Source organism: Drosophila tropicalis, unplaced genomic scaffold (genome assembly GCF_018151085.1).
Source record: "Drosophila tropicalis isolate 14030-0801.00 unplaced genomic scaffold, ASM1815108v1 contig_859, whole genome shotgun sequence".
Classification (NCBI taxonomy): domain Eukaryota; kingdom Metazoa; phylum Arthropoda; class Insecta; order Diptera; family Drosophilidae; genus Drosophila; species Drosophila tropicalis.
In genome coordinates, this window is record NW_027173353.1 from 1,920,644 (window position 1) to 1,933,107 (window position 12,464).

General features: G+C 35.5%; 1 protein-coding gene across 1 annotated transcript; it reads right to left on the reverse strand.

Annotated features, from left to right (window-relative positions):
- Positions 1-5,906: 5,906 nt before the first annotated feature.
- On the reverse strand, positions 5,907-6,836 carry LOC137583047 (uncharacterized). The gene is made up of 2 exons (XM_068297935.1): positions 6,672-6,836; positions 5,907-6,611 (listed from the first exon to the last, which is right to left on the reverse strand). The coding sequence occupies exons 1-2, from the start codon at positions 6,783-6,785 to the stop codon at positions 6,054-6,056; spliced, it is 672 nt and encodes a 223-aa protein (XP_068154036.1). The 5' UTR covers positions 6,786-6,836; the 3' UTR covers positions 5,907-6,053.
- Between the last annotated feature and the right edge of the window lie 5,628 nt (positions 6,837-12,464).

A 12,464-nucleotide genomic window follows, 5' to 3' on the forward strand; every position in this document is an offset into this window, starting at 1 on the left:
AGCCAATTTCAAGTCAATCAAATGGTTAGAACCTACAATTTGTTAATTACATCTTTCAAGTCTTTAAGTTAAGCCGTTTTCTGGAGACATTCTTAAATATATAAACTAGACTAGAGTTTGGGTTAATTGGCTTAATTTTTGTCAATTTACTTAAAAAGGTTAGATACTAAAGTTCGAGTTCAATTTAGATTGAAGTATTATCAATTCCTTCTAATTTACTTCCTGCAAGGGAATATACCTTATGGTACCCTAACGCCAAGCTACAAATAGATAAAAGACTGAAACTATTATCTCATTTGCTTCATTTGAGGCCCTTCAATCTAAATAATTGTTTCAATCCCTGTTCGATTCGATAACCCAATCGACCGTCAATTAATTTGATGTGATAGATGGATAGATGGATGGATGGTTGGTGGTGGATGTTTGAATGCGATGGAGGTGAAAGAAAGCAGCTCTGATTTGGCAATTCGTGATCGGTTTCCAAGTTCACTGCTGGTGGTCGTGTTGCCCTGCGGCCCTCCCTGCAACATCCACTGCAATACATAACTTTCTCGTGAATGGACAGAAAAACAAACCAAAAAGAGAAAAAAACAAAACTACAAAGGGTTGTCAAAAGGTCAGGCAACAACTAACTGTTAACTATTTTGTTGGCTAGTTTGGCTTACATAATTCAATTAAATTGAAACATTATAAATGATACACGAATTGTGTATGTTGGATCAAAAAACACACATACCTTTCCACTCAGGGGTAAATTTAGGGGACATGCTTTTGTTCTGGGGCCTTGAAACTCCCTATATACAAATTTGATGACTTTTTTTGGGGGACTGTTAGGGGGTATATAATCTTTCTTTTCAAACACCTACAAAAGCCAAGTAGAGACAATGGCAAATGTTGATGATGATGATTTTGTTTTCATCTGTTTTTGTTTTTTTTTTTTTTTTGCGCATTCAAATTAAGTTTCTGTTTCAACAGATATTTGCGCATTGCTTAAATGGTCGTAAAATTGACGTTTATATACCCTATAGGTTTATATGGTGATAAGAGAGTATATTAATGCCATCAGTATGTACATATGTAACGTAAAATGAAACAAACAAAAAGTTAATTAGATCGAATGAGATGACATTCCCTATACAAAGAATTCGTTTCACTTTGAATACAATTTGATTGAATTTGATTTTGGCTACGAAGTATCTTCAATGTCGGCGATTGCTTATTTAATATTTTCTTGTGCTTTTTGCATTTTATCTCCTTATGTTGGACGTCATCAGTCATGTAATTAACTATAAAGGAAAAACGCACATTTCATATATAAATTGCAGAAAGTCATCATATTTTTTCAGCTCTCTTTTTCCTCAGGTTGGTCTTTTGGTCTCTTGGTTGCTTACTGGCTTGCTGGCATCTTTCACTTTGACTTTTAGCCATGACAAGGCAATGTTTCTTTTTATGAAATGCTTTCATAATCAACTACACTCACATACCTGCAAGCAATTTGCTGCTTTTGCTGTCGGTGATGGCGACCACATTGCGTCCACATTGTGTCCATTGCGTGTGGTGACCACCACCACCACCAGTGGCCGGGTAGGCAAGATGTTGATGGTGCTCCCACTACTAACTCCCCCCCAATGTGCATTAAATTAGTTTTTAATTTTTCTGGGCTTTGACATTGAAGCAAGCCACCAACTAGTTAGATACCAACACTAATGGTAATATACCGACATTAATTAAGTTTTAGACATAAGACTACTAGATTTGGTTGACCTGTTTGGGTTTGGTCACTTTCGCATATATGCATCACTGGCTTTTGTCTCTGGGGGCCATTAGATTTATGGCCCAAATGAGAGACGCATGCAAATGACGTGAGTTTTTTGTCTTTGTATTTTGGGTAAGTTGATTGATCTGAAAATTATGCGCAGATCCCCCACAACTTCATGATGAAGTTTTAGCTTTGAAATAAATCGTAAAAAGTCTTTATTATGTGAATACGTTCAAGTTGCCTGAGACTTTCTGAGGAGATTCTTGAGAAAGTATTTTTTGAAACCTATTAATGTCAAACTAATGGAGAGAATATACATAAACTTGAATTGAAATGATCTTCGTAGCGAAAGTTGTTTACGGGTCATTACAATGTTACAGCAATCAATGTAATTTCCTTTTCCTGTCTGGTGCACTTGTGTGTGTCTGTGTGTGTATTTACTACAAAAAGTTACTACTATTTTCTTTCCTCTCACTTGAACTTATGCAGTTTGCATACATAAATTTATCAAGGTGGCATGTTTTGGCTTTCAAACTTTCAAGACATATGTATGTGTGTGTGTATTCGATGCTCTTTTTTATTTTTCCTTACCCGCCTTAACAATCAATTCTCATTCGCAATGCGTTAAGGTCATATATATACACATATACATATATAAGTATTGCACAAATCGCAAGAAAGGCCGGTCATAAAAATACACATATAAAAAACCATCAGATTATAGTTTATGACAAATGTCTATTAAAAACCATAAGACAGAAATAAAACCAATTAGAGGGTTTGGCCAAGTTTGCACAAACTAATATATGTTTACCCTCAAGAATAAGTTATTTAGGACCAATTAGATCTATACTACAAAGCATATGGGTAGAAACTAGTTACAATAGACCTGACAGTTAATAACTGATTAAAAAGCGATAGATTATAAAAGAATCTTCTATTAACTCCTCAAAGATTACATTTCCACTTCATAGTTCTAAGTTTTGAGCAACAAAGTTATATACAAATTGAATGAACCTCGTTTCGGTTAGGGCATCAAAATTGGAAAGGCAACTTTGGCATAATTTATGACCGTAATGATCCAAGCATCTTCTAATCACTTTGGGTTCCATCAGTAGCAGTTAAATTAAATTAAGATTCTACACAAAGCAAAACACAGTCAAAATGTTATCAGGTTGTTGTTCTTGTTGATTTCGCATGCTTTAAATTTTAATGAATTTAATTAGACACACAAACACACACTCTCATACACACATACATATATTGTATACAAAAAGTAGGGGGAAAAAAATAAGAATGCTGATTTGGAAGAACCAAAGAGATGACCTTGGCCAGCGGCAGCAACTCTTTATGGGGGCGTCTTTGGTTGCACATTGTTTATGACTTTATTGTTCAGTTAGCCAGTCGGCTAACACCTCCAACTTCAACATTGGTTTTGGTTTTCTTCAACATTAGATTCTTCGTCTTCATCTTTAGCTTCTTGCCTCTTGCCTCTTGCATTTCAAGGGCATTGAATAAGCTTTGGCTGAGAGCTGATGGAATTGAATGGCCAATACTGACTATGTTAAGGCAGAAGTTGTTGCTGATGCTGAAGCTGATGCCTGTTTGCCTGTGCAATGGTTTCCACTTAATTTGAATTTTCCACTCGGTTTTATGCTATATGCATTTGCAAATAATACCTGCCGTGTTTGCCTTATTTATGACCTATGCGCGTGTAATTAATCTTCACTAGAAGTTGTAATAAATGCGAATGCTAATACACACACACGCAAAGCTGGCAAACAATTTGCCACATGCCATTAGTTGTTTTTTTTTTTTTTGTTTAGCTAAGTGGCATAAATTTTTTGTTTGCAGCCATCAGCCACGTTGTGGGTGGATTCTATAGGTCGAGGTGTTGACAACTTACCCTAATGGAATCTAGTTAAATAGTTAAACTAATTTGAAGATCAATTCCTTCACCCATAACACCAAACCCCTCTCTGACTGATGGGCAAGAGACTCTGAAATTAGCCACAGACTAACAATACATCTTTTGGTTTTTGCATACACGATTGAGTAATCTCAGTTACAACAGCAAGAGACAAACGAAACGACCCACGCACAGAGACTGTAATTAACTTGGCTCATACATACAAGTTTAAAGTGTGTACAACTAAAATGTTAGTTCGTTTTTTTGTTATTGTATCTAAAACGTTGATAGTCTTATTTGTAAGACTCTTTGAGTCTTACATAGACAGAAAATATATCTGATAACTTACAGAGCATTTCTATATATATTCTTAGCCGATATAAGTTATGTTTTCATGCGACCAACATTTCTCGTATACATGCTTTATTTTGCTATTTGTTTATACTTATGTTTATGAATTTCGGTGCAGGTACACAACGAGCAGCCGACAAAGAGGCAGGTGTAACAGTCAAAACACGTGTCACACGCGAGGGTTAGGTCAGCGGAAATTAACCAAAAGAAAATTGCGACACATTTTACTCATATCTGTTTGTAGTATTGGTAGTTGGTAGAAACATTGGGCTAGCAAAATATAGACATAATGATTAAATGGTGCAGCAATATTTAGGCCATAGAATTTCTTATTGACTATTCTATTGACTCAGGAAATGTCTAATGACAATAATAATTTAAATTTATTTTGAGTTAGGATGTTTTTTTGAGCTCTTGTATTTCAAGTCGATTCAGTTAATTTGAAATTTATTAAATGAGCGCCACTCCAATGCATGCGGCTCATTTTGAGCACAGCTTGCGTTGCCATCGAATAATATTTCCAGCGATCTGGCAACCTGTCGTCTGTTATTTTGCTTCAAATTCAAATTTGAAATTATTATTGGCGGCAATCTTTCGCTCTCAATTACCACAACAAATCAATTTTGTTTTTCATCTATAAAAAAAAATATCTCTCGCATTTATTTGCACATGCGCTCGTTTTTTCTTGTTGTTGTTGTTGTTGTTTTTTTTTTTGTTATTGCCATTTTGAGTTTCTCGAGATGCTGGACGAGATTGAGAGACTTGTTGCGTCTGCCGCGGCCTTTGTTTACTTGCATTTTTGTTTATTCAGTCAACACGATGCGCTCGTTCTAACAACATTAAGCGTGGCAATAAATGGAATTAATACATACATCAATTTGTTTAAAAATTTTGATATATTTACCTCTTGTCCCGGGTAAAGAAATAAATAAACCGGAAATTCGAACTTAATTTACTCTGACAGAGGCGTTAATGCAAACAAATGTGAACTTAAATGTCCAATCTAATTAAGTTCCAAACGAGAATAATTTAAATGGAATGGCTAAGGCAAATTGCTAATTATTTAATGTTAAAATGCCTCAAGTGGATGTGACAGGCAATGCCGAAGCCAATTGACCAAGTAAGTTAAATATTAAATGTTGTAGTAAACAGATGATTATCGTCTCATCTATAACTTTATTGATTTGGATCAACCAAATAAAGAGAAAAAGAAACCCCAAAAATGATCTTCATTGTGTACAGACGAACGTTTCCATTCAGTATATATTAAGCCATTTTGCAGTTTGTTAAACTTTTATATAAATAAATTTATTACCAAAATTATTTGCTCAGATTTCTCAATAAGCGAATTGAAATTAGATTGGTTGGCAACCGACAGGAAAATTTTGTTGGTTCCAAGTATTTTCCATTTCACATTTTATAATAAGGGCAATATGTATGTACATAAATTTCGTTTTCTAAATGTCTAGGTCAATATCGAATTTGAATGGCATAATTGTTTAAGCGTGGCAAATACTTATGAATTAATAAGACCTGGCAGCTGTTTGCCACGTGAGGCGGGGGAGGTGGCCAATGACGTTTGATGTGCTTGCTGGCCAATTCGTCAGCCAAGTTACATCAAAGTCATTGACAGCCGTCATTGCCATTGATATCATTAATACCATAAATCTATCACATCTTTTTTTTGGCCAAAAGTTGCCTTTGTCTCTTTGCTGTCAATCAGTTTGATAAACTTTCATTTCTCAACATGTCGTCGTCCATGCGGAAAGTATTAGAAGTTATTAAGATTTCCTTTTATTTATGATATATATTTAATATTTGGTATTGTCTAAAATGTCAACTGTTTGTCACCAAATACAAATCGTATCGTGAAATTGAAATGTCATGTGGTTTGTTTTCGAGATTTATTTGGGCATGACAAACCGGCATAAGTAAAATGCATATAACACGTAATTTTCCACGTCCAATTAGAAAATAACTAATTGAAATAGTTCAAATTTCTTCTTATTTTTGTTGTTCTTGAGGTGGAAAACGTTAATAAGAGGCTGCTTGCGGTCTTGAATTATTCTTAATCATGCTTTTGCCAGATCCACCATAGTAATAGACCCGATAGATATAGAAACCCGCAGCTGCATGCACCGCAATAACCGTACCAATCACCGATATGATATCTATATCCAAATTGGTGATCAAAAACAAATTCTTTAGCACAATGAACTTGAGGGCAAAGAACACAGAGATTGGAAATAGAACAATTAGCGAACAGTAAAACAACAGCATAAGGATAATTAAAATGGGTCCACGTTTTTGATCAGTATTCGAGATCGATTGATACACTGCTATATTCCATTCGTTCCATATCTGTAGCTTCTCCTCCTGCTGAAATTCTAGACGTACTACATACACAATGACAAGTATGTGTACGGCAATAATTGTGCCAATGGCCGAGCCAATATCTGCATTCACATCATGAAAAGTCCTTGCAAAGAATAACTTAAGGCCACCATAGATCAGGAGAGGTAAAAGCATAAAAATGGCCACGAAATAGAGAAACTGCTGCATGCCATAAATGAATAGAATGGCTCGTGATGTCTGTCGTGAATGTGATGCAGAGGAAGGTATATACGTATATGTATATGGACAATTACCTACCCTATTTCGTGTAGCCTTCTCCAAGTTGGGCAAATCTTGAGAGTGACCTGCTAAATTGGCCGTATCCTCATGGCGATTTCTACTCACAGTCAGTTTTGATAATCTGTTGAACATTTTCTCGTATACCTCACCTTGGCGTTGACACTGGGCACAAGGCTTGCCCTGATAACTTTCAAATGATTAGCTATCATCACGTGCAGATAGCTAAAAATATTTAGTTAATATATATTTTATAATTCTTGTATTTAAATAAATAACAAAACGGCGCCAGAAACTTAATAAATGTATTAACTAAATATGCACAAAGCGAGAGAGAGAACTTATAAAGATAGAATGAATCCGAAGCAGAAATATCTAGTCCCATGACCACACGCCATATTCTTAGATCAAACATTTCAAGTCATAAGTACATACAAATATACAATTTGTTAAGAACTCTTTATTAGATAAGATATATGTATGAATGTATACATATATTGCATGTCCATAATTGTGGGCAACTTTTGCACGGCTCTCGATTTAATTAAGAGACAGACAACTGTCAAGCAAGATGGTGCAGACCAGCTGAAGAGGCAATCGGTGGTGTCCCTGACCGTCCTGATAAAGCTCCTCAAATCAGTGTCGTGATTTTTATAAACTCACTCAAGATAATGCATTTCATTCAACTGAATTTATTGACCATGATTATATGGAGCTTCACTCTCTCACTCTGATTTCTATTTCGTTCTGGTTATAGTCAGCTGACTCTGGGTGTTCCCCCCCTCGTGCGCGTATGTTGTCACAATTGTATATATGTATAGACAAGCATAAATCATAAGTCTCATTTTTTATATGGAATAATGACAATTATTTGTCATCTACTTAGAAACGTTTTTGCTTTATGTGTTTCGGTACAGTTTGGCATACTTTATTTTGATTTAATTCTTATCAAATGATTCATAAAACAATTTTGAAGAGTTTATTTCTAGAATTTTTATAGCTTGGCTTGATAAAATTCTTTAATTCCCTTAGAAATCACTGGCGATAAGCTCAAGTTCGCACTTTAGTTTTTAACAAATATTTTCAAGGGGTTATTTAAAAAAAAAAAAAATAAACATTTAATTAAATAAATTTCTAGTAAAACTTATCTCAAAAGTTCTTGATCCTAATTAATTGTTGATGTTGTGAAAGACTTAAACTAAAGAAGTCTAATAATAATGATTCATGATCATAGGCTGGAAAGGTTAGTAAAATACTAAATAAGGTACTCCTTCTGGAAGTAACCCAATTCAGCCGGCACTTTAATTGCTAGGACACGAAATTTACTTGCCTAGTCACACATTGAAAACATGTGCTTCAAGTTTTGATGCGGAGTCATGTGTTTGAATTTGAGTTGCAATTTCCCAATCGAAACCCTTGAAAATCTAATAAAACTTGGTCAACTTTCAGGCCACTGAAAGTCCGCCAGGACATCACGTTATCAAGGTTCAAAGCGCAAAGACTGAAGCGTCTTAAGGACTTGACCTTAGCAATTGACAACAGAATGAAAACGGGAAGTGGACAACTCGGAAGTCAGTCTTGCTCTTGTATGGGAAAACGTAGACAAAGTCAAGGCAATTACCATAATTGCAGGTCCTCCCAACCCACACCCCTTTCCTGTGTCAGCAACGATGAGCAAACAGATGCAAAAATAAATAACTTCGTGGCAATGCAAATAGACCCCCGCCTCCTGCTCTTAGGCCAATGGTCGTATATATGTATGCACTTACTTACGTATAATATTCCCTAGTTCAAGGGCAATTTCAATTGAGTCGCGCCAGAATGAGTTGAGGGAATTGAATTTAAAATAGTTCTTTCACATTAGATATTAGAGGGCAGATGAATACGTTGGACATCATCATCATCATCATCATCACTATCATCATCTGTGCATGCCACAATCACATGCCCCACAGCCAGCGATTTAACTATAGAAATTTATAAATATGAGTTTAATAAGCAATTCTAGATTCACTTGTCGCAATGTCAACACAAAGGAAAAACCGATTTTTCTTTAATTGTTCTTCACACCATTTAAAATATATTTGCCTATATACGATTTTTGGTATATTGACCTGATTTATGTGCACTTGTATGTACTTGGCATAATAAAAATACAAAAAAAATTGTGTTTTTGCTTTGCTCGAGGCCTTAGCAGCTGTTAGAGCTGTGCGGATATCTTTTTCTTTTGGCCTATAGCCAAAAATCTTCTAGACCATAAAGAGCTGACGAATGCTAAAGGAGAAGCAGCAAATATTAGAAACCTTTATTAATAGTTTGGCAGCAAATGGCTTAGATTGCCAATACGAGTAATTAATGGATTAACGATCATGTTGATGTTTTTGTAATAGTTTGTTGTCGTTTATTTTGGATTGCGTTGTAACATTCAGTATAGAAGTCAATAAAACTTTGTGTACAAATATTTACACCCAATGACACAAAGAAAACGTTTTTCTATCAAATGGACTCAGATGTATGATAAATCATTTCAAACTATTTGCTTGCTAACCTAAGAAGCCTTTTAGGGCTAATACATAATCGAATGGGAATAGTTACACCTTTCATAAGCAGTTTACTCCTTTGTTTAGGTATAAAATATTCCATAACAAAACAAACATGTAGATTATCAGTTAATAATCAATGCCGAAAATGATTTAGATAAACAACTAGATTAAGGGCAGAGAAACATGTTTTTTGTTTATGGCTAACAACAATAGGGAAAGGAATGAATAGAGATAAAAGTGAAGATAAAGGAAAATAAAACTTTACAGACTTTTGTTGATTCAATCATTTCAATTGTAAGAGCTTCTGTGTAGATTCATCATGATGAGTTTACATTTAGATTTGCATTTTTTGAGACTTTTACAAGCCTCGTGGAGCACACACACAACACCCACACACTCAAACACTCACTCAGATGAATCATTGTCACGACGTTGCCGGGTCAGAGACACCAGTTTAACGCACTTTTGAGGCAGGTCGGATATATGGATACACGAATTCCGAGCAATCGACATAAATTTATTGTCAATCTGTTGGCACGCTCAACTTTGAACCGAAAGAAAAACACTATGGGAAAATAGTATTTGCTGACCTCTGCTGGCTTGACCTTTGATGAGTCTAAATGGTCTAGAGCTCACATGCTCCTTGCGCCCCCTTCCCTCTCCCACCCAAAACACGGTCAATAGACGCACAAATGAATGCTGGGACATGTGATGGATATAGATGGATTGAGAGTGCTCATTGTTTTGTTTGTGATGCTATTTGTGGGTGTTATTTGGGATTTGGCCATCAAATCTAATGATCTACCTAATGATGTCAACGTATTGGCATAACGACTGCCGGGTAATTAAATGCAAGTAGCTACTGTTAACACTCTTCGACCTTGGGCTATAGTTTAGTTGTGTTCGGCCTACGGTCATTTGGCTAATCAAATGTATAATTAATCCTTGTTTGGCTTTATTTAAAATCATGATTAATGCAGGCACGAGAAAAAGTTTTGCCAGATAGGGAATATTTACCTCAAGTCAGTCGACCTGTGCTGAGGGAAATGATAATGGCATAAATTGTGCTTGCTCTGGCCGCAAATATTTACATAAGACAGTGAAAAGATGAATACACACACACATATATATATATACAGACACACGAATGTAACAAAAAGGCAAACTGCAAACAGATGAAAAGATATGATTATGGCAGTCGAAAGACAAGACGACAGGCACGAGTCTGAATTTATGATAAGATTTGTGCTATAGAATACCGGAAACTACGAGCGCCATCATTCTAGGCATGAGATTTTTATATTTACATTTCAATAAGTAAATATATAATAACGTTATCATAGTCTACATATTTAGTAAAGGATAAATCCTTCTGTGATGACGAGATGATGGTAAACTGAAGGAATATTTCGCAGAACTCTATACAAAAAAAATTCTATGAAATTTTTAAATATAATAAAAAATTTTACTTTAATTTTTACATATGAACGAAAAACATTGCATACCTTTCAGCGCCCTAAGAAGATTTACGCCGAAGGACCAAACGAAATCTAAGCCAATCAATTATAAACAATGGCTGAGAACTAAGACTTGTTTCTTTATATGTTGCATTTTGTTGTTATGTCCTTGCATGCAATTTTAATCGGATATGACATGCAAATAGGAGTAAATAGCAAGAAGTTGGCCCAGTTTTACATTCACTTTCATGCCAATGGCCGGAAGAAAGGTCAACGGCGCAATATTGAAAGACGTCAGCATATAGCCTGCTGCCTGTTGTCGTTGCAAGGTTATCCAACACCTGTTGCCTTGGATGTAATGCTGGGCACGCAATGCCAACGACATTGGCAGGGCTCCTAACGTGTGTGTGTGTGTGTGTGTTTGTAAGAGAGAGAGTGGAATGCAGCCTGCGGTCTCTAATGAACCTGACTTGGTCATTTGTATTAGTGATCCGTTTTACGTGCCCGTATTTATTTATTGGCTCGGTTTCTACATATATTTACGCCAATTTACTTATGAATTTATGTATTCATTTAGAGCAAGGACTTCTAACTGGCTTAAAGTTTCGTGTGGTTAAAAATAAACTTAAACTGGGTCGCCAAAAGTATGCAACATTTTGGTTTCCATTGAAGCAGCTTTAAAATAAATTGGCGTGTGGCAGCGGCTTTGCGTGTGTGTGTGCACGTGCACGTAAATTTCATCCACGTGTCTGAGTGTGTTACTGTGTTTTCGGGGTATGCAAATATCTTGATACATTTATGTAGCTAGGTAACTTTCGTCAAGTGACAAAGCTTATTAAGCTCAATTTCATGCAAAATTCGTCGAGCACTTTGGAAAATTATTGAACAACTTACAGACTTTCTCACAGAGACGTGTGGCGTCCTTGAACGCTTAGCTACATGTGCCCAAGTATGTGGGTTCAGTATATGTTTGTTGTGTGTGCATCTCCAAATTCCATTCGCTAATTGCTTGGTCAACTTGACAAGCTATTGTTTACATTGTGTTTACATGAAGTTTAGCTTAGATTTATTTCTCAATTCCCTTTTTGCTATTCCCCTCCCCCGTAACTTTTGTCGGCATATTTGCCCACTTAAGCTATGTCTGTTTGATATCAACATGTGAGTCTCTCTAATCTGGATAGCTGCTTAGTTCAACATTTTTTAATTGCCACTTGAAAACTGGTTCGTGTGTTTAGGTCCGCCTACAGATGTACGCACATTTTTATATCGCTCACAAAAGGTATCAGTGAAATAATTAAATTATAAATAACTAAATTACAAGTATTTCTATAGATCTTTTTTAAAGGGTGTGCTAAGAATTTGAAGGTTTAATGGATTGGTATACATGGCAATTGATTTCCTTAATGGCTCACTCTTTGCACTCCTTTTTGTGGGCTTGTGCAATGACTTTTATTTAAATAATTGTAACAAGTCAATTCTTGCATGCACCAGAAACATTAGTCAATAAGTCATTTCTATGAATAATGTAATTATAATGAAGATATGTAAATTCATCTGTGACGTCACAGTTCATTGCATGTCTGGGCACTTGGAGATTCTAAGAAGAAAATGCTCACTGTTGTCACTTTTTGTTTTTTTTTTTTGTTACTTGTAATTTACAAGCTGACGAGTATAACACGAGCTTTTCAATTTCAATTGAATTGTTCAATTCAAATTTTGTGTTTACAACAATTGCTTCTATTAACTGTAATAGCTGTGTATGATGATTGTATGGGAATTTATTCAATAAACAAATCTAATCCAATTAAAGCCAT

What these genes read in the sequence shown, in the direction of transcription:
- LOC137583047 (XM_068297935.1), bottom strand. Translation starts at nt 6,785, where the DNA reads ATGTTCAACAGATTATCAAAACTGACTGTGAGTAGAAATCGCCATGAG. An exon ending in AGAAGGCTACACGAAATAGG is followed by an intron (nt 6,612 to 6,671) that starts GTAGGTAATTGT and finishes CATTCACGACAG; the next exon opens with ACATCACGAGCCATTCTATT.